The 26,709-nt window shown below is 37.4% G+C and overlaps 1 protein-coding gene across 1 annotated transcript in view; it reads left to right on the top strand.

Annotated features, from left to right (window-relative positions):
* INPP4B (inositol polyphosphate-4-phosphatase type II B) overlaps nucleotides 1-26,709 on the top strand; it is a 272,455-nt gene that overhangs the window by 197,951 nt on the left and 47,795 nt on the right. The window contains exons 16-19 of the mRNA XM_030450753.1: nucleotides 4,850-4,958; nucleotides 10,843-11,020; nucleotides 14,545-14,757; nucleotides 20,322-20,463. Of these exons, the coding sequence (XP_030306613.1) occupies nucleotides 4,850-4,958; nucleotides 10,843-11,020; nucleotides 14,545-14,757; nucleotides 20,322-20,463 (642 nt within the window). The remainder of the gene's footprint in view (nucleotides 1-4,849; nucleotides 4,959-10,842; nucleotides 11,021-14,544; nucleotides 14,758-20,321; nucleotides 20,464-26,709) is intronic.

The following is a 26,709-nucleotide window of genomic DNA, read 5'->3' as shown; positions in this document are numbered from 1 at the left end:
TAACTACACAAGGGATTTCTCTGCCACATCTTTTGGAACCACAGGTTTTGAATACTGCTTGCAGATCTTAGAAAACTGAGGAGTAGTTAGCTAAATTTCTTTTAAGTTCTGCTTTTAATTCTCAGTGTTGTGCCCACTTTGTTTCTAAGACACTTCAAACAAGTAAATCAGTACAGAATATATGATCACAGATATGTATTGGTAATTTCTGCATGGTTAAAAATATTCTGTTGTAGCAGTACAGAACCAATACTCTCATGATTGATACTGACACCATGTTTGGTAAGAAACTGGTCCTTCTAGGAAATCAGCCTATTTTTCCATTGTGATCCATAATGTAGTGTAAAAGCCAATCTTACCTGTTTCTAAGGTGGCTTCTTGGGTTGGTTTGGGTTTTTTATCTCACTGTACCACCCAAGATAATAATAAAACTCAGTATCTTTCCTGCCAGAGATCACTGGGATGAACTCTCTAACCTGGGTGATGCAAGGAGCACAGTTATATATAAGAACAATTTTTACTTCTAAACTTGATATATCCTATTTCTTAGCCTTAATGAGCCAAGTGCTGCTTGTGCAGCTTCTTCAGTACTACCCTGTTCCACATAAGCACTTGCTTAGTGTTCATTGCGAATGTGTCACTTATGTTGAAAATACTATGAACTTCTAATCCTTTCTGGAAAAGGCAATGAGATTTTGTAATGTTATCTGTTATTCTGTTCAAATCAGAATGCTTTTGCTGCTGCTAGCATATAGTTTTAGCATCAACTTTTAGCATCATCATTTGCTGTCACAGTAGAAACATGGAAATTACACTCTGTAAGGTTTTTGCCTTAAAAATGCACTCTGAATCTAAGCAAATTTTAAAGCAATAAGTATAAACAATAATTACAGGTGTATTATACTGTGTATTGCTGGTGTTCATCTACTTCAAAGTTGGAACATGAGGACTTCTAGTTGTCTTTTAGATACTCTCTTGGTTTGGTGTTTCAATAGTTCTTTTACTAAGCAGTGGTTCCTCTGAGCATTTTAAGAAGATGTGAAATTATAGTGACAGAACGTGGTGGCACAATTCTAATTTAGCTAATATTTTTCAGTTAATTAACTCAAAAGCATATTTAGATTTTGTAATGACTCCAGGTGGACAGAATTTTAATTTAATGTCTTTTCAAGAAAAGCTCTCTGGGAACAGGGCACTGTATTTTTATTTGCTAAATCAAAAAAGGAGGAATGAAACCATCCACAGATTTTCCACTACTTGAGTTTTGTTTTGGTTTTAAGGCTTTTTATCCTTTCTCCTGCAAAACAACTTTGGTGTTGGCATACAGTTAACCCATAATTGAAAAGGATACAGAAAGAGGTAAATGTTAGAATTATCTTATACATTTAGAACTTTGTTTAAATTATAGAACTCTCCCTTTTTTCTTTACCTAATATTCACTTCCCTGACATGAGAATTAGATAAGGCTATTTGTGTTATATTTCAGCTTAGAGATGGCAAAACATTAATGAAGAAGACTGCCCAAATATTTGTGGAAGACTGAAGCCTTTGTTTTTATTTCTCTGTTTGCAAAATGGGTTTTTTTTAAATGTTTATGCTGTTGTTCTAGCACAGTAGGACAAATACAACAAAAAGTAATTGAAGATTGTTATTGTTCACCTTTGTTATGTTCACTGTTTTCTTTACCTAACACATACCCACTGTTCCACCTCTTTAGTTTACTAAAAAGTTTCATTTTATAAGCACCAAAGAGCTGTCTTCCATTAGTTATGTACAATTTGTTTGTAGGAATTACCAATCCTTCTGGTGTCAGCAGCTCTTTGACATCAAGTTGGTCTTTCTAATCTTGTGTTCTGCTTGGCTTAAAACAAGGAGCACCTGGAATATAATAAAAAAAAAAGAAATAGCATGTAAACATTCACAGAGGTGGTGATTACACAAGATGATGAGTTGTGAAGCTGTCATTAACCCTTCCACAGTCAGATATCTTAATAGGTTTTAATCCCATCTTGTTTACACACAGATATGTGCTTTATCTTTTTTTTTTTCAACATGTTCAATAACAGTTTTACTTTTCCTGACCTTTGATTTGGGTTGTTGTTGGGTTCTGATATGGAATAGAAAATATCTGTGTGTTTAAACTTCCAGTAGAAGCAGCTTGGAGAAAAACAGTATTTCAGTAGGGGAGAACTGGATCTGTCCATTTGAGTAACACCACATTTTCCTCTGTTCATCATATTACAAAAGTTACATTTATATATTGCCATAGCTTTGCTTTTGTCCCTCATTATACATGAAGTGTGCTTGTTTTAAATAAATTCAGTGAACTGAAGAGATTCCTATTTTGCTTTTGGCCAGTGTGAGACACTGCCTGCCTCCTGAGAAGGCAAGAAAGTTGCTTCAAATTGAGACTGAACTGTGCTTGACATAAAAATCCCTCAGTGCTTGAAATTGGTCTTGGTAAACCTTAGGTTTATGGAACTTCTGAGGTGTCATTGTGGTTATCACAGTGTTGCAAAACCTGTTTTATTCAGGCAGGAGTGGTGAGCAGGTAGGATATATTTCTGCACAGCAAGAAAATACTGGGTTTTGGTGAGTGTGTAACTGGTCCTGTTTCACTTGTATAAGTAGGAGGTGAGTGTATTGTTGATTCAGAATAAATAGTATACAATGATGACTGATTTAAAGCTCAGTCTCCTCACACTATAATAATTTGCATTTTCTTCCTTAAAATTCTGAAGTAATTATTTGAGGAAGCGTTGAGGGTTTTTTTCAGCACCCAACATCTGTTAATTTATGATTTTGGATGAGTACATGACAATATGATACAGCCCCTGTGAGGCACTGCTGGATTTTAAGCTTTGTCTCCAGAGAGACAGAGTTGCCAGCTGTAGTTCTTGGCTGGTTGAGTAACCAGAACCTCCCTGTACCAGATTCCTCATGCTGGAAATGCTTGTCCTTCCAAGAGGAGCTGCACTGTTGTGCAAATGGAACACATCACAAGTCATCTCTCCCAAATATTGCAGCAATTTCTGGTGTTCTGTGCTCTGGGAAGTGGGAGGGTGACTGCCCCATGCCCATAACCAGGATAAGCAGACTTCTTCATCCTCCCCATCCTCAATGCCTGTGTTCACTTGCAAGTGCTCAGCTGTTTTTGGGGTGTTTATGTCTCAATCAGCTGCTCCTTGGCCGTGCTAAGCAGAGGCCACAGGCTGAATGGAAGCTTTCTTCCATGTAAAACTCCCCCTCCCTCTCTCTCTACTAAATTTCAGTAGCTGTAAGCAGTCACTATTTTTAATACAGTCAGAAAAAGCATCAGACTTGAGTCTTTTAAATGTATTTTCATTAGTTATCTGTAAGCATATTCAGAAGCCCTTATCTAGTTAAGCTGATGGGTTAATTTCTTATTTTGTTTTAAAGCCACCATTGTTTTAAGCAATAGAATGACTTATTGTCAAGTACTGATGGAGCTCTAATAGCCCAAGATTATGTATTATGGATAAATCTCAATGAAGACCTGAAAGAATGGGCTGTTGAAGAATCTATAAGCTCACCTGAGGCTGATGAAATTATGTCACTTCTCATTTTAAGTGGAAATTGAAGTCACCAATTCATTAAAGTTCAGATCAATTTCAGTGGATATGCCTTGAGATTCAAGTCTGGAAGTAAAACATAGTTCATTAACTGTGAATCATTTGAACAGTGTTCTTGCCTCTTAGGGATATTTATGATCAGAATGCAAGGAAAGTTCTATTTTAGCAGGGGATTAGATTTTCATTTATACAGAAAGCTCCCTTGATGAATAAAATAGTTTACAAAAAAATCACCCTCTGATGTTTCTTGACCTGTATTTTAATAAGCCCATTGAGGTTGGGCACAAAAGAGGTACTGCTCAGTGCAAGGGTAAATGCTACAAATGTAAATTTCAACTTCAAAGGAATCATTATTATCATTTGGAATGTAATTAGACCTTCATCTCTGCATTGCCAATCAATCACAGGCTGTTTCTAAAAAGGTTCTGCAGTTCTGTAAGCAGACATCCACAGAAAACGTTCATCATGAGGTGTCACAACACCTCAAGTGCAGACAGAGAATAACAGCAGTTTGTTGTCTCAGCACAAATATCAGTAATATAGTTTATTTCCCATTCTGGAAGCTTTTCCAGTGAAAACAGCTGCCTTGCACTGTGCTCTAAGCTTATGTAAAAATTAAGTATAGGTCATAGAACAGAGCTCTTCAATTTAGCATTAAACAAGTAATTATGTCTGAAAGTGGAAGGGAAAAAAAATTAAACTAGAAAAGAAGTGGAGAATTTTAAAAGTCTGATTAGTTTTTGGAGCAACTTCTCTGTGAATCAGCAAATCCTTTTCACTTGAAGTCGTTAAATCAAGATTATATTAAGAAAAAAAAAAAAGATGCCTTCACTCAAGCAGGAGACAATCTTGATGCAGGATTCATTGGCAGTAATTCTGTGGTCTGTTTCAGACTATTTCATCATAATTGTCTCTTGATTCTGAAATGCAAAATCTGCATCTCAACCTGACAAGTTAAATAATGGAAAAGGGAATAAAGTGAAATCCCCAAAGTTATTTGGCAGCTTTGGAAACTGCAGAGCTGGAGTATTGTTCTAGTGTGAAACACACTTGAGATGTAGCAATCAGGTGAACTTTCCAAGATATGCAGGTGGCTCTGTAGAAAGATGGATTAGCTCTTGGTTTTCCTTGAGCCACAGCTTCTCAGTTATTCCTTGGAAATGACACTGACTTGTCGTCCTCATGTCTTGTAGAGTAGATACCATGGTGTTGCCATACCTTCTGCATAAGTACATGGAAATCTCTCCCTTTTCCAGATGCTCTGTATGATGTGATCACTGTGGGAGCCCCAGCAGCCCATTTCCAAGGATTCAAGAATGGAGGTCTCCGAAAACTGCTGAGTAAATTTGAGGCAGAAAGACGAAAGTAAGTATTTTTATAATTAGCTAGGAAAATAGCATGAAAGTTGCATTAAAATGAGTTCAGCTGCTCTGTGCATGGAAGATGAAATACTGGTAGGACTGGACAGGAACTACTTCTTTCATAAGAAGAAATTTAAGTAATAAGTTCAGTTTTCAGAGAAAGAACCTTTTCAGCATATCCACATTGGCAGAATGTCCTTTCCCAGAATGTAGGAGGATAGCTTTGAGGTAGTGTCTGTTCATTGGAGAAATAAGGGAAAATACCTTCTGGGAAGAGACCTAGTCTGCCTTGAGTTCTTCCTGGGAGAAGACTTATTGCAATACCTCACAGGTATGAATAGATGATGCCCTTGTTTCTTGGCTGCACATAAGATGGGAGAGGAGATGTTCAGGACTCCTTTCTTTGGCTTCTGTGTAAAGCTACAGGTCTAAAGGCCAGGATGGCAAAGGATGGTGCAGCACAGCCCCTTCTCATTTTCATTCTCTCTTATTTCACTGACTCAACCATGCAACACTAAGTTGGCAGAGGATTGTGTTCAGGAGCACTGGGAAATGCTTTGTGCAGGCTTTATTCAGGCATTTCATACCTTTTACAATGATCTGCAGTATGTTCTTAAATAAAATGGAGAAGGTTTTTTTGCAGGTGAAAAACAAGACCTCATGATGTGTGATCTAAAGCCAAGTCCATTTCTTATGACCTGTTCACTGTCTTTACTGTTCTTGACCTGCAACCACAAGAAAGATAAAAGGCTTCACCTCTACAAACACCAGCATTTAAATTAAATAATTGAAGTGGGATGATTATTGTCTGCTAAATCATTGCAGAATATTAGCTGTGTAAGATACACACTTATTTTAGAATTTTTTTTCATGGCCTATAGTGGTTTGTTCTTTTTTTCCTTTCTTCAAGCTAAAAGAGAAAGTCAGTCAGTTATTTAGATACACCAAGGACTTTTTTTTTCCTCCTTAAAATCTAATTTGATGATCTATGCCTTAGCCAAAACACACAGACATATAATTTAAAGATTTTTATTGCCCCAGTACTAACCATCAAGAAAACCAGAGTTGTCCTACAAGCTAAATTAGGTGCTGTGGTCCAGCGTGGTTGTGTACACCACTTTTGATAAGTGCTTTAGAAATGGGCTTACTTTACTTTTTAGCACAAACTTAAAGCTGGATAGCATTGAAAAGGATTTTAGGTTGATTTTTTTTAAAGCCATAATAATTTAATTTGGGTTTGTACTGTCTAAAAGGACTTTTTTTTTTATAAGATTTTTGGTCAAGGCATGAGGTGTGTGCTCCTTCACTCTTGTGCTCATTACCAGAGGTGATGGTAATCCAGAGATCTTCAGGGTTCCTGTTACCTGGGTTTCATCACCTTCAGACCATTTCCATTCTGTGAGGAACCTGAAATCACACTGTTTCACAGAAAATCCCAGAGATGGTGAAACAATGATTTGTGCTTAAGTTTTAACCTTCATTACAAAAGGGAAACCGTGGCCTGTCACACAGAGCACTTTTGGCAGAGATATTATTCTTGGCTGACTTCACCTTTTTTTGTGTGTGTGAGAGATTTGACTTCATGGAGATGAACACTCACTGGCTATAAAATCAGCCAACTAAAGGTGTTGGAAGTTTTGCTGAGAAACTGCCAAAGTTTGTGCTATTCAGTAAGATGTAAGAACCTCACCAAAGTGTTTTCCAGCTGCCAGGCTCTCTGGACAGAATTGCCTGAATGTTCTTCTTAAGCAGAAAGGGGTCTGGCACTGGAAAAAGAGGGGAAGAAGGAGTTGGGGAAGCTTTGGATGCAAAAATTAGAAAAGAGGGAATGTTTTGGAGAGCAAGAAACTGTTCCATATACATGGACTCCAGGAGCGGCAGGAGGAGAGTGGCTGCATGGCTGTGCCTTTGGTTCTGTGACAGACTTCAGCAAGGAAAAGGCTCCTCTGAAAGTCACCATTTAGCCAAAGATTTGTAGTGAGGCACAAAACTTTGTTTTCTTCTGATAGGAACCATTCTCAATTAACCCTGCACAAGATTCTTCCCTAAGTTAAAGGGAATCTTGATGTTTCTTTTCACTGTAACTCGTGTCCTATTTCCAGTTGAAGGCATTGATGCAGAGTTATTCCAAGATTCTTCCCTAGGTTAAAGGCTACTTGAATATTTCCACCAACGTAAAGATACTCTAAAATTAATTAGAAATACTGAAAGGTTTGCCCTAAGGCTTCAACCTTTGTAGAGTGAGACTTCCCAGGAAGATTCCCTATGAGATGCATCAATGCCACTCTGACACCTGCTCTGCTGGGGTCTCTATAATGCTGGTGAAGGGCGTCTTGATGTTTCTTTTCACTGAAACTCATGTCCTATTTCCAGTTGAAGGCATTGATGCAGAAGTATTCCAAGGGTCAGTTAGGAATGAAGAAGAAATAGAAGAGCAGCAAGAGAAGCTCTGTGTGTACAATGTAAGCCATCACTTCAAGATAAGGATTTTTGGGCAGCTGGACTTTATAAATAAAGATAGAGTAGACAGAACTAATAACATGATTTTTTTTTCCTCAGTATTTAAAGTTAGAATTTCAAAGTTTGCTAGGGAATTTAAAGGAAATAAAAACAGTAGTTTGAACTTTTGATCTCTGGTTTCAAAACCTCAGCACTCATCATATGGTTTAGTTTAATTTCTTGAGGCAGTGAACTGTCTTGGGGGGTTTTATGTAATCAATTTATTTTTGATCACAACTACCCACTTTAGACAGAATACATCTGATGCATAAGTAAGCCACTGAGTTGGTATCTTCAGTTATGTACATAAGCTTGAGGTTATTTAGGGTTAGAGGTTCTCAATGGGTGTGATTTAACAGGCTTCTTGATGCTAATGTCTGGTTTTGACCGTGAAAAATGTGGGGTCAAATGTTCATTATTGAAAGAATTTCACCCAGGTCCAGATGGTGGCAATTTACCTCAGTCACACAAATTACTTGGTTAACAGCAGGAGTGGAGTTAGTTGGAGTGTTGTTAAAAACCAGACATTTAGCATATTGCAGTATTTATTTCCAGACAAAAACTTGATTAATTTAGAGTTAAAAATGCTGCTTTAATCAATGTAATGCTTCTTCAAATCACATGACAATGTCATTAAAACACTTCTGAAATTGAAATGACGACTGACAGCCAGGTGTACATCATTAATGACAGTGCCAATATATGGAAGAAATTAAGTGTGATTTTATATGCTTAGTGAAAACTTTGGAACTTAAGCCAGAAGACATTATTTTAGACTTTTCAAAAGGCATGTGACTAATAATATATTTTACATATCAAAGGTACATTTTCATAGTGTTGCTGATTTTCTGCACTGGACCTACATGTGGCCTTTGCCCTAATGCAAAAGTTTCCTCATTCTTGTAATTCCCTTCATCTAGTTCCTACGTTAGGATATGTAAAAATCTTATGTTCTATTGGTTGCTTATTATTTTAATATCATAGCTATATGTGGCAGCAAGCTTTAAAAATAGTTATTTATGAGGAAAATAATTTCAGTGATTTGGAAGTAGTAATGTCTTCTCATGAATGGCTGCAGAAAACCTCAGGCTAGTCTTAGATGCTACATGTTGAGACACAAAAACTACTAACTTGAGATACTCCCAAACATGTTGGTTCTGAAAAATAATTGCACAATTTCTCATGTGTAAATTCTGTGGGGGGAAAAAAATATTTTAAGTCATGTCATGCTTTCTAGGGTTGAGGAAGTGTTAAAAGTAGCCAATTAATGAGTTGAAAGAACACTTCAGTCTGAAGCAAGAGCCATTCTCTCTTCACTATTTCCTTTATTTGAAAGCTCTGATTGACTTTATTAGAATGAGAGCTACCCCCAGGCTTAGTATCTCTCTTCCCTCTTTCTTTTCTTGCAGCATTGTCTGTTGCTTTTCTGCTGCAATATTCTGTGGAGCTTAGAACTGTGGGAGAGCAGTGCAAATGATCTGGGAACTAAAAGCTGAGGGGAATCCCAGAAAGGAATATGTGCATGGGGAGCTTGATAACAGTGTTAGCCAGATTCAGGCTGCAAAAAAGCTGTTTGATAAAGGGAGAAGCCTGAAGGGGAATTAGAGAAGATTATTTAGCACTGTGAAGTATGAAGACTTTTAAGACTCTGTCTTCACTACTATTAGCAGAGTTTTACTCTTTTCCCTGCCCTGGCTACTGACTGCTTGGGAGTTGCAGTGAATGTAGAGGTAGCTCTAACTTTGGAAGTTCATATCTCAGAGGGACACGATTTTAATTTTTTCTTTTTGCCTATTTTATTAGGAGAGACAGGTTTGATAACTGATTTTGTTGAAATACTCAGAGCTCTGCCCTCTGCACTCATCAGACTTGCAACTCAGTTAGTAGACTGCAAGTTGGAGGCACGGAGTAATTTTGGTGTGGTTGGTAGCATGATTAATGGCAAAACTTGACTGACTCAGATGCTGATCATCCTGACTGCCTCTACAAAGAATTCTATGTAAAAATTGAGACAAAAATAGGATGGGGTATTGTAGGATATTGCACTGTAATTTAGCAAAGTATCTAAGAGGCTTAATTGTAATGCTGCTTGAATCTGTCTTTATTTGCCAAAAGAATTAAGCCTTTTAGGTTTCTTGGAAGTGATTTCATTTGAATTCTGAATGTGCATATGTTCTTTATTGAATTAAATTTAATTTCTAATATATAGAAAACTAATGAGAAACTGGAAGGGACACTAGAAGACAAGAAGGGGGAATGGAGGAGTAAAGAGATCTGGAAAAAGATTGGAAGGAAACACAGGATGTTCAGAGCATTGCACTAGTGTCAATATTCAGGTCTTGATATGCAAAATTCAGGAATTATTTAACCCGGGGTGGGGGGAGGAGAAGGGCAGGGGCCATGGAGTGTGGAAAAGACTCAAAGATATATGAAAGAAAGACATAAGAGAAAAGAAGAAGGGTGTGCTAGAGAATAGTATGAAAATCACTCTGACATTGGTGATATTCCAAGTGATATTTATGTTTTTTCATGTGTTAACATTACAGTTTAATCTGAAACAACAATATTGGTTATTTTCTCTGAAAGAGTGAGGCAACTTTACAAAAGTTTTAGGTGGAAAGTTGTATACTACAAAGAAGAACCAATATGTGTGTGTCTGCTACCTAAAATGGTATTTTGGAGTAAGAGTAGAAAAGGGGATTGGATAATTAGCAAGTGCTTAGGAAAAAAGAGGGATAGGGATAGAAGGCATGAAAAAGAATTGTAGTAATTTGTGAACAGTTAAAAGGAAAGTAGGAAGTTTTCAGTATGAATTTGTATGGTGCTGGATTTTTGAAAAATAATTGACTCCCACACTCCATTTCTGTGTCTTTTCTTGTAAATTAGGCACCATTTTTATTGGAACTAACTCTGGTTATCACCACTTTCTGGGTATCACTGGTGCTAATCAAACCTAGTGTGGGCCACTGCTGAATTAAACATGAATGACTCATTTTGAAAGCTTTAGTTAATAATGTGATGGGGACTTGCATTGGAAAAGTAAGGAACAGTAAGCTCTTTATGATTTTGACCTGGTGGTCAAACTTCTCATATCTCAAGAGTTACATTTTAAAATAAGTAAATAGAATGTTTTTCTTATTTTAAGATCAGTCACTTAGAGGGATGGTTAAGTTGAACAGGTTGAAGGATTTAGTGGTGGGGTGTCCATTATTCTCCACTATTCAAGCAAGGATTTGGCTTTACCCTTAAAGGGAGGAGCATTTCCAGCTCCTCCAATTGATGCTCAGGTACATGTTGTTTTTTTACAAAACTGTTAAGATTTTTATCACATTCAGCATTTTTATTCATAGCAGAAATGTTTTTGACATCGTGTGACTCTTTCTGTACAGTACTGGATACCAGTGTATTTACTACTCACCTGAAAACACAGCCAAGGCAAAAGAAGTTCTCAGCAACATCAGTCACCTACAGCCTCTCATATCAAGCCATGCAGACCTGCTGCTTAATTCTGCAAGCCAGCATTCTCCAGACAGCTTGAAGAATTCCTTAAAGATGCTTTCAGAAAAAGTAAGATTCAAGTCTTCACAGCAATAGAAAATCGAATAACTAAGTCTCTAACTGCTGTTGGGGTTTTTTTTCTGCATTAAATTCACTTTAGGAAATGTTAAATAAGCTCTGCCTACAATAAATTTCAAAATGTTATTAGAAAAGGAATATTATTTAGCATTTTCATGGGCTAGAAAATTAATGAAATATATAAAGGTTGTCTTTATTTGAAAGTGTAATTATTTCATGTGTCTTTGTTATCCTCTAGTGGCCACATACTGAGGTTTATAAAAAATAGATTACTGTAAATAATATGGGATGTAAAAAATATGGGATGATAAATGCTTATTTTAGTTGGGTTTTTTTTTGATGATACTTCTAACTACTGCTGGTGGGAGGTAGGGTAGTGCAAGCCAGGTTTGTGCATAAAGTTTAGTATATAAGCTTGATCAAAAGTGGTGAAGTCTGGAGGAAAAGGAAGTTGGCACCAGGAGATCTCAAATTTTAATCCTATCCTTTTGCATTCTTCTTTAGCTGTGGGCTCTTCTTCATCCTTAGCTCCAAATTAAGGAAGATATTTTCCACCTGTTTCACAGAACGATATTGGAGATGAGATGAAGTCTGAAGTACTTTTAAACATGTGTTATCCTATAAAAATATGAAGTATTAGAGCTATGACCAGAGGGGTTGAAAAAGTTTCCTATTGCTTTGTGGGCCATATCTTCTGTACTGGGATCTCAATATGGCTTAATAACACCATCAATAACCATTGCAATATATCTTCAGCTATTGGGAAGTGGCAACCCCTGTGGTCTGTTCAGCACTATTATCCCAGCAGCTCAGTGCTCAATAGGCAAGTTTCAAATCTGAATATTGAGCTCAGCTCCAAACTGTGAAGGCATTGCCTGGGAACCACAGGGAGGAGGTAACCAGGGCTCTCAGATATAGATGTGTAAAGCCACAGTAACTCTGAGAGTCACTGGGAATGTCAGGGGTACATAGGGAAGTAGAATTCATCCTGGAAACAAAAGGGAGAAATTTAGAGGGGGTTGTGGCAATGAGAGCATCCCTTTCCATTTAGTGGTGAAGAGGCTGCTTTTAGCTGCCCATAGAATAAGTGGAGATGCTCTCCTAGGGGTTAGTTCAAAGAGAGATTCATGCAGGAGTAAAGGCAGCTAAACAAAGCAGTGTTTGGTCTGAAGATTGAAGACCTTGTTGCCAGGAAATGTGTGTGGTAGCTGTAGCCATTTGCTTTAGCCTTCCCACCATTGCCTCTTTGAGCAGGAGGAGCAGAGAGTTTCAGAGTGGTTGCAGGAAGCTGGGATGCCCACTGTTTCTGACTAAAGAAAAGGATCAAAAAAGGACAAACCATTTATTCTGGAGAAGTCTATAAGATATTTTAAATTGCCAGGTGGTGATTTAGCTGGTTCCTATCAATTTCTCAGGGCCAGGATGAAATTGCTGGTTAGTAGAATAGCACAGGTCCCCAGAAGAGAAAGCAGGAATCTCACCTGATGTAGTGCACCTGGCAGCCCATAGTTTCTAGGTAGCCTCCACCTTTTGCTTGGAAGAGGTGAATCCAATTGTTTGAACATGAAGTGCATGAAGAGTTAAATACCTGCTTCCCTCTCTGTTCCCAAATTTACTCTGGGGAAAAAATAATAATTGAGGAAGAGTTGTGGGACCATTGCTGCTCATGTAGAAGGAGAGCTGCTTGCAAAGAAGAGAAGAGAGTGGGGGAGGAAAGGAAAAACCAAGAATATCTCCTTCCCTGAAGGGTGATAGTAAGTTTAAACTAACAGAAAATTGAGTGAAAGCACCTGCTGCTGCAGTTACCTCCCTCCTGGTTAATGCAGAGCATCCTCATGATATCCTGAGATAACATCTCTGTCACCTGGTACAGTAGGAGAGAAGCAGAACTAACAGTATCCCTGGTTCTATTTAAAAAAGGTTGGCATGATCTTCTGAATAGAATTCTGAGATGCCCATGAGCTGCATCTGTGCTCCCACCTTTGTTTTTATATGTAAAAAAGAAACATCCTCTTACCTCTTAGCCTGATAGAATTTAAGATATTAAACATTTGTTTATAGAAGTTGTAAAAATTATTTTCCTGGTGATTAAATTCCTCAGGTCTATTAAAAGGCATATCACTTAAAGCATTAGTTAGGAGTAGCTATATCTGAACAATCAATAACCTGAATTGCAGTTAAGTGTTTACATTGGAAGGACTGGCTGCATGCATTGAAAGTAGAAAATTAAATCCAATAATTCCACTGTTACTGGTTAAATAGAACTGGTTTTCTCATATTAAGCATGGTTTTACTTCTCCATAAATGTGATCTGCAATTTACTACAGTGTTTTCCTGAGACAAACCTTTTATCAGCATTTTCTGTTGATTAAAGAAGACTTCAGCTGTTGGCAAGTGTATCAGCATTTGCAGCTTGCAGAAGGCTTGATAAATTCCTTTTCCAGCTATGCCTATCTTTGTTTGCAGAAGTATTCTTTAGCCAAGTACCTAACAGAATTTGCCAGGTTTTAATTTCTTTGTTATAGACTCAGTTTGTGTTTTCAATACAACTTTATAAATTGTGATGCTTTGCAAATTGAGCTGTATTGAGCTGTAAAAAAAGTGTAGTTAAAATGTAGATTGTTGTTAAACCAATTTAATTACAGAAGCATTTTACACTCTACAGGAAAAAATGGATGTTCACTTCCATGCTAGTTTACTTTTTAAAATGAATTTTCTCTAAAATATTTATATTACATTCCTTAAACTTTTGAGATAGCTACCCAGGACACATTGCAGTCACAGTGGGCCTTCCCTAGCTCAAGCTGTTCAATACTTTCTTAAATTTAAAGCTTTCTTGAGCCTACATTTTGGGACCTGAAATGATCTCAAGCAGACTTTGTGGGGGGGAGAGGTAGAAAAACTCAGCAACACCGTGATGTTGTCATTTCTAAGGACAGACAAATGAATTAGTTTGGACTATTTTGATTTTGAATAGTAAAACAGTCTTGAAGAGGAGCTGTTTTTACCATGCAGGAAGAAGTCCTTATGTTGGTTTAAAAAAAATTGTGACTTAACCTGGATGTCACTAAGGTTTCTATTTTTGATTTGATTTGCAGCAAATTTTCAGCCTCTCTGTGTGCAACCATTAATGATCAAAGGTACCTTTTTCCTAAACATTGTAAAATTGTGAAAAAGCAGAAACTTCTCAAGCAGGTACCTAACCAAGCAGCTGGAGCTTTAAGAAAGCCATCGATTATTTAGAAGGTTGTGGTCTACGTGTCAGTACATTTTTGGGGGTGTATTGAGGCAGGAAAGCAAGAAGAGTTGTGGTAGAGGCAGGGAGAAGTGGAGCAAGTACTAGCAAAAAGGGACTGTGTGAGAACACTGGGACTGTAGGATGTGATATCATCTCCTTGTTTGTTGGTCTGCCTGAAACAAATGTTCTCTGTGCATAAGGGTAATTCAGTGTTAGAGAAGTTGCAGTATTGCATTCTTGGTCTAACCTTTTAATTTTTATTTATTTTTTTTCCTAGACAGAGTTATTTGTGCATGCATTTAAGGATCAGCTGGTCAGAAGTGCCCTTTTAGCACTGTACACAGCTCGGCCTGGCTGTGTCCTCAAGAACCCAGCTGTGCCTAGGAATAGTGCAGAAGAAGGGGGTGATGTGCAGCATCAGGAGCATCCTGCTCAGATTAAAAGACAGGACTCTATCCCACATCATTCTGAGTATGATGAGGAGGAGTGGGTAAGTAGTTGGAAATTCCTGGTTGGTGTTTAATCCTGAACCCTGCAAATCAGCAGCAACAAATACAAGCCCTGAGTGTCCTTGTTGTATGTTACTGCAACATGGAGAAGGAGGAGAAGGGAGAACAAAGCCATGAAATAATATTTTTCAGATGCAATGTATGTTTTGAAACTAAAGTGAAAAAAAAAATTAAGTTTTGTGTGCTTCTGTGTGACTGTTTGGTTGTGCATCTAACACTGAGCATGATGAATAGCTGAATATTTTCTTGCCCAGACTTCTTTGCTCTCACTTGTGTTCTTTTTCCTAGTTGGGCAGATTTAATGAGCCTGGAATGGCATACACTGCTATGGTGAAAATTTTTTTTGTTTTTTCTTTTTTTTTCTTTTCTCAATTCTGAGTATAAATAGTTTAAATACACATGAATTATCCCTCCTCAAAACAGAGCTGTTCTCCCTTACACTGTGTTGTAAGAGGACGTCTCAGATTTATCATAAAAGCATTAAACATGGCTTCTAGATCTTAACATTCTTAGCATATCTTTCAAAGTTTTATATTATTTATATGGCTGAGATATTGTAAATTATTTTGGTGGACGTGCTCATTATAAAACTGCTTCATTTTTACGTACACCCTGAACTCCAGCTATTTTTATTCATATCAGGCTCCTACTTTCAGTTCATCACTGTGTTCTCATAAATGTAAAGGATGCCAGCAAATTAATCTTTATTGTATATAAATAGTAACTTGTGTGAGCTACAGTGCTCACATCTGAACTGAACCAAGAATAAGGGAACAAAAATATGTTTCATCTAGAGAAAAGACAGTATCTTTAACTCTATGCATCAAGTAGTCATAAGATTTAACCATTAAATAAATAAGTAAATTATTCTTTTAATTGTCTTCTAGTTTTAGAGCCTTAACTTCACTTTTTCATGTGTTCTCAATAACCTGAAGGGCTGGAAGCCAAAATGCTTGTTTCCACCTATTGAAACAGTCAGAAAAATAAATAGATTTGATAAGGAGGAGAAATTTAGTATTGGAAAAATGTCATGTTTGTGCAAGCTGTATTTGAGCTTAGTGCCTCTGTCTCTCCAGAGAAGTTATCTTTGCTGTATTTCATTATTGATGGTTTTGATTTTTTTTTAAATGTAATTCTGCCAGACCCTTGGTCCTCATCTAGTAAAACATGTAAGCACATTAATTTATAGTTTATCTATTTTTTCTGCTGAATTAATAAGATTACCTGCTTGCTTAAAATTAAGCTCATCTTTAAATATCTTCTGAGTTAAACTGAGTAAAAGTCACTGCCAAATTTTGAGGTAGTAATAAACTTGGAGAAATTTTGGCTTTTACTAAACTTTAAAGATTAGGCTGCCATTCTTTTTTCAGGGTTTGTTCTGTCAATGGTGGTAGTCAATAACATAAACTTTAAGGATAGAATGATAAAAAGAGAAGAATAAATGCATATAGAATATGAAAAAATGTGTAATCTACTCTGTAAGTCAACCATAAAGGAATTAAAACTTAAAGATACATTGTTTAATATGTACAGTGCTGTATTTTTCCCCACCCCATTGTTTTTTACAAGCACTAGAGTAGCATTTTACAGCTGGAATTTCACTTTAACCATCTGCAGGATGCTCTTTCCCTGAGTAACCAATGTTTTCTGTAAAGGCTTCTTACAGCAATACTGTATTTCACCTTTCTTCTGTGATACCAAGTGCACGTATTCAGCTGCCAGCAGCATGGATTAAGCTATTGGTACTGCTGCACTACATGTAGTTAAGTATTACTCTTGAAGGGAAAATATTTGAGAATTTTAGGTTGGCTCCAAGTAGATATTCTCTTCTCCTCTTGTCAACTGCTTCTGCTTTCCTAGAACCTCCCTGCAGGATTCAAAGCCTGTTGCCCTGCATAATACAAGAAAAGGTGGGCACATTGCCACATGGAGCTGTTTCTGCTCTCTATTTCTGACTACTTAATGTGGTTGGTGGTACAGAAAACAGAAAAAATGGCATTTCCAGTAAGTTACATATAAGTACTGATCTGGTAGTCAGAGATGGCTCTGAAATACTGACTTGTGTATGGCATCTTCCTTTAAAAGCACTTTCACATTATTAAAGATAATTGCTTTATCTAGGAACTACCTATCCTCAACAGGACCCTAAGGTAAGAGCAGAGAGCTGTAGTGGTTTAGATGGAAGGACAAGAGATGACTGAGAAGCTCTGTAGTGAATTGAGACAGTCTGAGAATCCTTTAAAAATAAAAAGGCAGCTTCTGGGACTCCACTGGCAGTGCTTAGGAGGAAGACATCCAGTTAGGTGCAGTGACAGGAAAATAGTTTCCACTCCAGCTGTGTGAAATGAGGGCAATGAATTGCTTTTTAGTGTTACTGTCAGAGTGGAAAGAAGTGAATTACACGTTTTGAATAGGGTGGATGAAAGAATTATTTTACAGGTTCATTTTTAAATGCCTTAAGAAAAGTGCCCAGTTTTCTGGTATCCTACCTTTTCCTTGAGATCATTCTGAGTACCTATATATGCCTGCCAGTGCCACATTAGAGGCAGTAAGAGAAGTGCAACTATGGCCATTTCTAACTAGCAACACCTAACAACATGTCCAAGGTCTTCTTTGTGGCCCAGATTGCTTGAGAAATCCAGAAGTAGAAGATATCAATGTTCCATTCTGCTTTGTCCCTGTGGGGTGAAGCCATGTGACAAATTTCCACTTCCTCTGTCACTGCTTTGAGCTTAAAGAAATATAGATGAGAGGGAGCCAGAGGCATCATTTCTCTTGTTCTTTCACACCCAGTAGTAAACCTACCATCCACATAGCTCCACAGCTACTGGCAGGAAAACTGGAAGGAGGGGAGAAGCATCCTGCTTAGGAATCTGGGGCCTCAATACTTCAGTGAAGAAACAAGACTTACTTTCTGTGATGCTTCACTTCACACAGAGGGCTTATAAGAATGCTTTCTTGAGAGGCTATGGGTGTATTTTGTCCTTTAACCTGTCACATACTGTGCAAAATGGTCACTTGGGAGTTAATTCTTTGGCAAATTAAAAACAGAGCACTAAAGATGGTGAAAGGTGGGTGGAAAGTGTGCTAGGCTACAGGAAAACTTTATGGGAACAGTGAAGGGCAACAAAGAAAGGATGGATTTTTTTTTTTTTCCAGAGAACAGTAGGGAGCCAATTGATTCTCAATTATTAGAAACTGCATTGGAAAAATGTGCCCCATCTTTGGTGCAGGCAGAATAATGTCACAATGAATGACAGAGGCACCTACTTTTTTTCTGCCTCTAATGATAGCTTCTCCTCCCAGGTGCCTCCTCCATGGGGAAAAAGAGTTTTGGGACAGGACCTAGCTCCCTCTGTCCTTCTTGCCTATATGTAAAAAGCCTGGATACATGATAATAAAAGTGAGCTTTCTGTCCACAGATGTTTATGCATTTTGCTTCTAAACACTCAGGGAATGTTTGTGTGAATATTTTACAGACATCATCTCAATTCTGGGTTAATCCTTGGTTTGAAAAGCAAGAAGTGTTCTTTCCAAAATGAAACTAAGGGCTTCTGTTTGTATTGCATGTGGAATAACTCCAGATGCTCCTTGAAAGCTTAACACTCTCTATATTGGGATTAAATTCCCCCAACAGAGGAAGGAAAGGGAAATTACATTTCTGAAGGCACACTGAGCACCACAGCTCCTTCAGTGACTAGAAAGCCTGAAGTTCCCTGCTACTCTCTGATAAAACTTGCAGTTACTTGATGCCAGAATTTTCATTATTTGCAGTATTTCCTTGCTCTTTATAGAATCATTCTTCCAAAAATAATCCTTGTAGGTGGTGAAAATCAATCATTTTGCCTATATTCTACATGTTTTTCAGAAACACTTGAGGTACACAGAGGGTGAAAACCTGAAGGCACCTATATCTGCCTTGTATTATAACTGCACTTGTGCATATCAGATAGTCATTTCTTTAATGATTTGTTTCATGTGTACAAATTTGTTGTATTTTACATGGAGTACTTAAAAAAAAATTAATTCAGGATTAAACACAGTTCTGTATGAGAGAGACCAGCTTCTTGCCTCTTGTAAATCAAACCAAACCTTTTTAACAATATGATTGCTGCATGGGTTTATCTAGGGAGGGGCTCAAACCAGAGTTTCTACATCACCTGCAATACAATGTCACTAAAGCAGCCCTAAAACATTTTGAAGGGAGCATCTGTGTTGCTGTACAGATGAAGCAAGTGCATCCCTTTGTCTGCAGGTCCATGTCACATCCCTGGAGGCAGGATGCCCCCATGTCACAAGGTTTACTCTCAAATGGAGGGAACAGGGGAAAGATAATGGCCTAAGATAATGGCACATAATTTAAAAAATACCTCAGATTAAGTATTTGCCTTAGTAGTAGTTCTACCTTCACCCACCTTCCAGGTGTTACTGGTTATATGAAACTATGGCATTTCTCTGAGTTTTAAGCTTTTTTTAAACTTTTCTCTTGTTGTCTTTTGCAACTACATTTGTACACATCAAGGCCTGATGTATACACAGTGTTTCTGGCTATTATATCATAAAGCAGAAAGAAGTGCAGTGGTACCACCTTCCATTTGTAGACCTCAAGCAAACTCTGGTTGTTCTGCATTAGTTTAATAATGACTCAGCATTAAATCATGTATACAGGTTTTTTTGAGGATTTACATTTTGGTTTCAGTCTGATTGGCACTGTGTACAGCTACAGCCTCATTTCTTGTAGAACTGCTTGTTTTTTATTTATTTAAACCCAAAAGGACAGGGGCAAGAGCTTCACTTTCTGTAGCCTCCAGCCCTAAGGGACCCTTTGAGTATCTGTTCCATACCAGCTTTCTTTCACTCCCCATTCTTTCTTTTGTTCTCTGTTTGTACAGAATTTCTTCTGTCACTCTTATTACTTCTGTAATTATAGAAAACTGGGAGGGTTTCAGTTTCTGTGAGAGGTGAAGAAAAAAACCTTACTGTGTTACCTATTAAACATCTTATGACAACAAAGTTTCCCATTCCAGTCCTTTAATTTTACATTTGTTTTCACAGATGTGATTTTAAGTGATGTAATAAAAAAAAAATAGAGGCTATGTTAAATTATCAAAAAGAGGTTATGAAGGGCTATGGCAAACCTGGCAGTTGGGCACTGGTTTGGGTTTGGCAAGGCTTGGGATGTCAATGCTTCAACTGTATTATTTGACAAAAGACAAATGGCTTGGTTCCTGGTGATTGGACCCAAAACTCTGCATGCATTTTCATGTAGAGTTTGAAGCACATGTATTTCCAGCATCTTAAAAATCCAAGGAGTTTCAGTTCAGTTGTTCACACTGCATGAAAAATCTCTGTGGAGAAGACTTGAGTTGATAGTGGGCTGTAGAGTGAGAAAAAGGGCAATATGCTGACATGTAATATTTCTTAGTAGGATTACTGGTAATTTTTACACCTTTTTCTTTATTTTAAGGTGTTAATAAGTTAGTATTGTCTCTCTTTTATTATTTTTTTCCCTCCAGTAATGTTCAGTAATGATTATGCTTTTCAGGACAGGGTGTGGGCCAATGTGGGAAAGAGTTTAAACTGCCTTATTGCCATGGTGGACAGACTGCTGGAAAAGGACATCAGCAACACCAAAGAGGGTGAAAATGACCCTTCAGCAGCAGATTGCAAGGTGTTGCACACAGGGGGTAAGCAAGTTTTGTTTTATCCTAAATCACTGACTAGAGTAAATAAAAATGACACTTAAAAAAATGAGACAGAGAAAAGTCAGCCTTCCCTCCATCATATCTTTGGCTCCATCATATCTTTGGAGGTGCTGCTATCAAGAGTTTGGAGTTACAGCCTTGAAAGATAGAAGGCTATTTATCAAATTACAGCTCTTTGTTGTGTGCTCAAACTGTTTGATGTGCTCAGTATTTTTTGCTACAATGAAAAACTTTTGAAACCTCAATGTTTTCCTTTGAAGGCTGATGTTGTTTATTTTAGTTGAGATTTTCCTTGAATATACCATTAGAAAAAAAGTAATTGGAGTGTGGCTTACCCCATAGGAAACTTGTAAAGAAAGGTGAACATCCTGTCATTCTCTTGTAAAGCCTTCCACTTTGCTGAAGTAATACACTGACTTTTTGTTTGTTTGTTTGTTTTCTGATTTGCTTAAATGAGTTATTCCCTGTGTTCAGTCTGTGTCAATGTTGAAGGCTGAGGGACTCCATGAGATGGTGCAAAGAAATCTCTGTCCACAGCAGGTCCTTGTCACCAAATCTGATCTTTTCTTATGGCTTTCCTTCCTTGTTGCTTTCTCTAAGCATGGATTAGATCTGTTCAGTCAGTCTGAGACTTTTTGATGTGCAAGTGTGTTGAAACAAGTAAATTGTGTTGAAACAAGTGAGACAGCTCCTTACTGGTAACTCCAGGAGTCCAAATACAAGGAAATTGGACCAGTCCCTGTGCTTCACTTAAGTAAAAGAACCAAAAAAACCTCTACAAAACAACAACCCTCCAACTGACCAATTTATTTTATGGAGCTTTGTATAAGTTGACTTTTTTTTTTTCATTGCCTATTTTATCCTATATTTTCCTTTACATCTTCTTCCTCCTTCCCCTCAATAGATATTCTCAATATTGATATTCTGTCATTTGTGTAGTACTGCTAAGTTTCATGCAATAGATTTTGGTTGTAGTATTGGTTTATTGATTTATTTATTTTCTTAAGGCAGCTGCACCATCAACGTTTTTACCAATATGTGAGATTTGTGCTGGCATCCTGGGATTCTTGTTTTCAGTGCCAGATGTGTGTGACTTCTTTTGTATGAGTTAGTCCAAAGGCTATTTAAGTGTCTGTATTTCTGAGTTTATCAGACAAGCCATCTCTATAATGTTAGAGATGGCTAACAACATCTTTGTTCTGTAGTGAAGGCTTTCATGTGCAAAGTGCACAGTTAGCTTTTTACATTTTCCAGACCTTTTTCAGAAAAGAAGGTATAAATATTCAACAGTGCTAAGTGTAGTTATCACCTTTAAGGAATCTTTAGGAAGTGAACCCAAGCATACTGATTTTGAGTGAAAGAGCAAAACTGAGTGTTTGTTCTTGTGCTTAAATCCTTTCTCTTCCCCTTGGTGCTAATAAGCTTTTCTGTTACTGTTAGCAGAAATCCTAAATGTCTGTTAGAAATGTTTTTTTGCAGGTAAAATAGTATTACACTTCCACCCAAGCTTCACCCAAATTGCTGCAGTGCATTTGTGTGTGTGCATAGATGCACATGTACTGTAATTTATCTGTATATGTGCATATATATATATATGTATATAGATACAGAACAAAACTTCAGATTTCTCTCCAGTCTGAAAAAAAACCCCAACATAATTTAGGATAATTTGTTTGGGATAATCTCTGACATTCTAAACAACATGAATGTTCAGAGATTTTCCTTCAGTCTCTCAAGCTCCTGAACATGTCTTCTGCTATTCTCTGGAAGTCGTGGTACTAATTTAAACATTCCATTTGAGTCTTTTCCTGTAGTTATAAAAAAGTGTTTTCTTAGCTTTGATTCAGGCTCATGCAATACACAGTCAAATGAAATATTACTTAGCTCACAAAGCCAAAAAACCTTAAAAGTTATTACCTTATCAGTCCTGTAATAAGCAGTCATCAAATGGAATGGAAGAAACCTCTTGTTAAGCACTGGTTAGAAAATTGTAGATGTTTCACTCAGCTGAGGAGTTGTCTTCTGGAGCTGACAGGCTAATGACACAAAAAATATGAAGATATTGTGGCAGTAAAATAATTTCTTCTCTTTCTCCCTCCTTTCAGGGCCTTCCCTATTTTTCTTGAATCTCTACTTGTGCACTCCTGTGAGAGCAGAGCCTGGGTTATGCTGAGTGTTCTGCAAACCCATTCTAGGGAAACTGCAGGAGATTTCTGGAGCACTTTGCTTTGTTTTCATGTCCTGCTTTTTGAGGAAGCCATCATTTCCTAATGGTTTTTTTTCATTGTGATCCTCATTCAGTACCTTTGACAGTTTGTAGCCCTTTCAAGGTCATGTAGAACTAGAGGTTTGAATTGCTTTTTTTTATAGGACTGACTTAAAAGTTTCCGAATAACCATCCAGGTGTTTGCCAAAGTTTTGTGCCTAATGGTTTCAAAACAGTTGCCTTTAGTGCCAGAATTTTTAATTTTTCTCTCTGTGAGAGTATGGTTTTATATGTTTGTTCTCTGAATCTCCCTCTCAAGTTAGTCATGAAGCCCTAAGGATGCTCCATGAAGCACCTACAAAGATGCTGAGATGATAAACTTAGGGCTATAAATTCTGCCTTAATTCTGCTCCATTTTGTATTTGAATCCTAGTTGTATTTGTTCAGAATTTTGTAACATAAAATCACACTGTCTTTCTATCTATACATTTCTAAAATTACAGAATTTTATGCTACATAGAACTCACAGGCATCAGATATGTGAAAAGCTTGCCATATTTTATAATTATGTATTATACTCTAATTTAAGCATTGTTTATTTTATTTACACTACAAATGTATGGGTGGAGGCAAACCTTTGAGTCATAAACTTCTTCAGTGCTGGAGTTGATCCTAAGAGGAGCTGTGCTGCTGTCTGTAAGAAAAATGGGGAATACCCAGGGTTTTCACCAAAGTGTTGAAAATGATGCCTTTAAGTATGGGATGAAATGGTTGCTTATAGTGAGCCTAACTCTTTTACTCCATTTTATTCTAGCATATAACAATGAAAAAGCTGTCAAAGAATGCAGACATGTTCCTCGTAGATGGTAGAAAGTGTTATGACAATAGTTTGACAGTTCTGAGCAATAGCATGTTCTGTAACTGTAGGTGTTGTCATAACATATATTCAGAGCTTCTTAAGATAGGTTTATATTTGCAATCTTAGTGTTGATGCTGTGATCTTATTCTGGTTTTTTCCCTGTGTATGCTTATACTATGGAATCTCTGTCATCAGAAATATCAGCACCTTTTCCTTGTACTTACCTTTCCCCAGGAATTATCCCTTCTGCAGCTTAACTTTCCATGCAGTCTGACCTTTGAGTGTATGCTTAAGCCTGAATTGGAGTTATCAGTTACCAAGGTAACTTGCTGTGGTTTCATCAGCTGCAGGATTATGTTTTCTCTGCAGGATAAATCAGGAAGAGTTGATGGATTTTTAAAGGAGAGGGCCTGGGGTTTTCTGTTCTTTAACTAGGCTGGTTGCTTTGTAGAACTGCTTGATGACATTAAATTCTTTTTATTTTTGCCTTCTCTTTTTCCATGGGAGTCTGAATGTGAGAGCCTGTTCTAGAAGTGCCAGTGAAACATAATAGTTTGTTCTCATGCTTACGCAGCCCCTGAGAGGTTTCCATGTTCAGCTGAGCTGCTACAAAAAGCTGTTGCTTCCATCTGCTCCTTTTACCTTCAGAACTCTCACCCAGCCATTCTGCTGCTGCCACTCTGGGAGTGCTCCCTAATTTTCTCCAAACAAAATCCACTGCATGATCTCAGACACCTCAAGCTGGCAGTATTTGCACCTGGATTTTGACTGAAGTGGGTCATGGAATCATCATCTGTGTTGCTGTGCAGATGAACTGGTTGATGGTAACCTCCAGCGTAGGGAGCACCTGAGGAAATGGTGCCATATTTCCTGGCTAGAATGAAGGAAAACATCTCTTCATAGGCACATTGCTATAGATGTGTGTGTTATTTTTTCTTGAATAATCTGATACCTTTTGGGAATTCTATAAGTCTAGATTAAACTTTCCTGTCTTCTAGTACCCTGGGGATGGGCATTGCATCCTTTCAGAGCATCCCTCCCAGTGCCTTGATGGTAGAAATGTGAAATTGTGCTCTGGTTTCACTTGCACCTTCAGAAGAAGAGCTTTTACTGTAAATCATGATTTTATCAGGAAGATGAAAAATTCTCCATTGGTCTATGTTCACTTGAGTAGCAGACATTATTTATTTTGAGGAATCAAAAACACTTCTGAAAAACTTTCATTCCTGTTCCTCACATTTTTCTTCCCTGTACTTTTAAGCTTGTCAACTCCACTTCTACACTTTTTTTTTTAAATTTTATTCCCTCTCATATTTGTATCATCCTTCTTTTTTTGCTATGGTCCTTAACTAGGACCCCTCAGCAGCACTTTGAACCTTCACTAAACAATTTGGCTATTGACCAATTCTTACAAATGTGTAAGGGAAAGGAACTATAACAAGCTATTTTAAAATAAGACTTCAGAATATTTGATTGCACAACACTTGTGGAGCAAGATTTATCAACTATTCCTGTGTTATGATTATATTTGATTTCCTTATTTTATGTCTGTTATTGTCATCATCATCTTTTTCTTTCCATTGTGACTAAAGCTGCTGAGACACTTCTCAGTGTCTCATATGATTAGGTGGTACCCATTTTCACTTTTAATCCATGTGACAGTATAGCAAATCTCATATGATTACAATGGAGACTCCAGGGAGGCTTATGCAGGTCTTGAGTGTTCCTGTAAGGAATGATGCAGAATTATAAACATAAAACCTCATTGCTTCTCAAAGAGTTTATCCCACTGAGCTCCTGGAGCTGAGTGGCAAGATAAAGAAATGGGAAGCTGACCTTTTTATGGAGCAGAGTTGAACACATGAACTCTACTAAGTTGCTTTTTAAACCCCCCTGAAAATAAAAAAACAGAAGAATGTTCCTCACCTAGGTGAGTAAATTCAGACTCTTTGGGTTGATTAAATCATGCTGTTTGCAGTAGCTGTTTCTGAGGGGGTTTTGTTGGTTGGTCTCTTTTGTTTGCCTTTTTTATTAAGACATTGTCAAGTGTTCAGTTTGTGATGTCAAGATAACTCATTTACATTGTTTGACCTCTCTCCTTTCATTCCTATCATAGATTACTTGTGTGTTCAGATAATAAGGGAGTAAATGATTAAATACAGTAAAAGTAGTGATTAAATACAGTAAAAACTTAAATTGTGGGTAGCTGCTTTTACCTGCATTGCTAGTGTTCTCTATTCCATTAAAAGTACAGTGTTGTTTTCTTCCTATTTAAATTCTGTGTTTTATTTTTAACTTCATAACATTTACATTTTAAGGTGACTAAAACCCATCAAATATTTTCCCTGATTTTAAAGAGGTGCAGACAGCAGTGGCAGAATTGGCTTTTTTCTCTGTTGCCAGGGCTGAAGGAGATAGGAATGCAATTCCAAAGCCTTAGGGCTTTTTCTCTTTGATTACCAGCACGTTTTAATAAGCACTTCAAGGGGTCTGACTTTGAAAAGAGCAGGAGCTTCCTTTTTTTGCTGAACTTCATCAAATTTAACATGCAGTTTAGCATACTGCAAGTGGAATATTAGCATATAGAAATTAGGAGTTTGGTGCTTTGCACATAATTTGCCTTTGCAGGCATGTTGATGTGGGACTGAAGGGCAAATCAAAAAAACCAAAGGGCAAATCTGGTCTTAAACTGAACTCCCACAACTCTTGTGGAAGTGGAGTATTTACTCAGTGCTTTGATGCACATACATTTTTATTTTAATACTACACTGACTGGTGATGAAACTTGTAATTTCATCTTACCATTTTCTCTTTTAATGCATTTGGGTGCTATGTCTTGTTTCAGTTTCCTTTCCAAAGGCTGACTACCACAATTTCTGAACTCAGTTTCCTTGCATTATCAGTAGGCTTTTGACTCTTTTGTTTGGATATTAAGAATTCCAACCAGGACAGGCTACCCTTGCCATTTAAGCAACCTGGCAGTCATCCTGTGGTCTCCTTGCTGCTTCTTTTCTTGCCCCTGATGTTTTTCCTGAGATGTGTGTTCATTCAGTTCATTCTGCAGCCTTTTTCAAAGGATTTTCTGCTGTGTTGAGGGTGCAGTTATTGCCATTTGAAGTTAAAAGACACCTGGGGTGTCAAATGTGCAAATCCTTGAGTGTGT

This window comes from Calypte anna, chromosome 4B, assembly GCF_003957555.1.
Source record: "Calypte anna isolate BGI_N300 chromosome 4B, bCalAnn1_v1.p, whole genome shotgun sequence".
In the NCBI taxonomy this organism is placed as follows: Eukaryota; Metazoa; Chordata; class Aves; order Apodiformes; family Trochilidae; genus Calypte; species Calypte anna.
The sequence above is the reverse complement of the archived record's forward strand: the minus strand, read 5'-3'. Positions and strand labels throughout refer to the sequence as shown.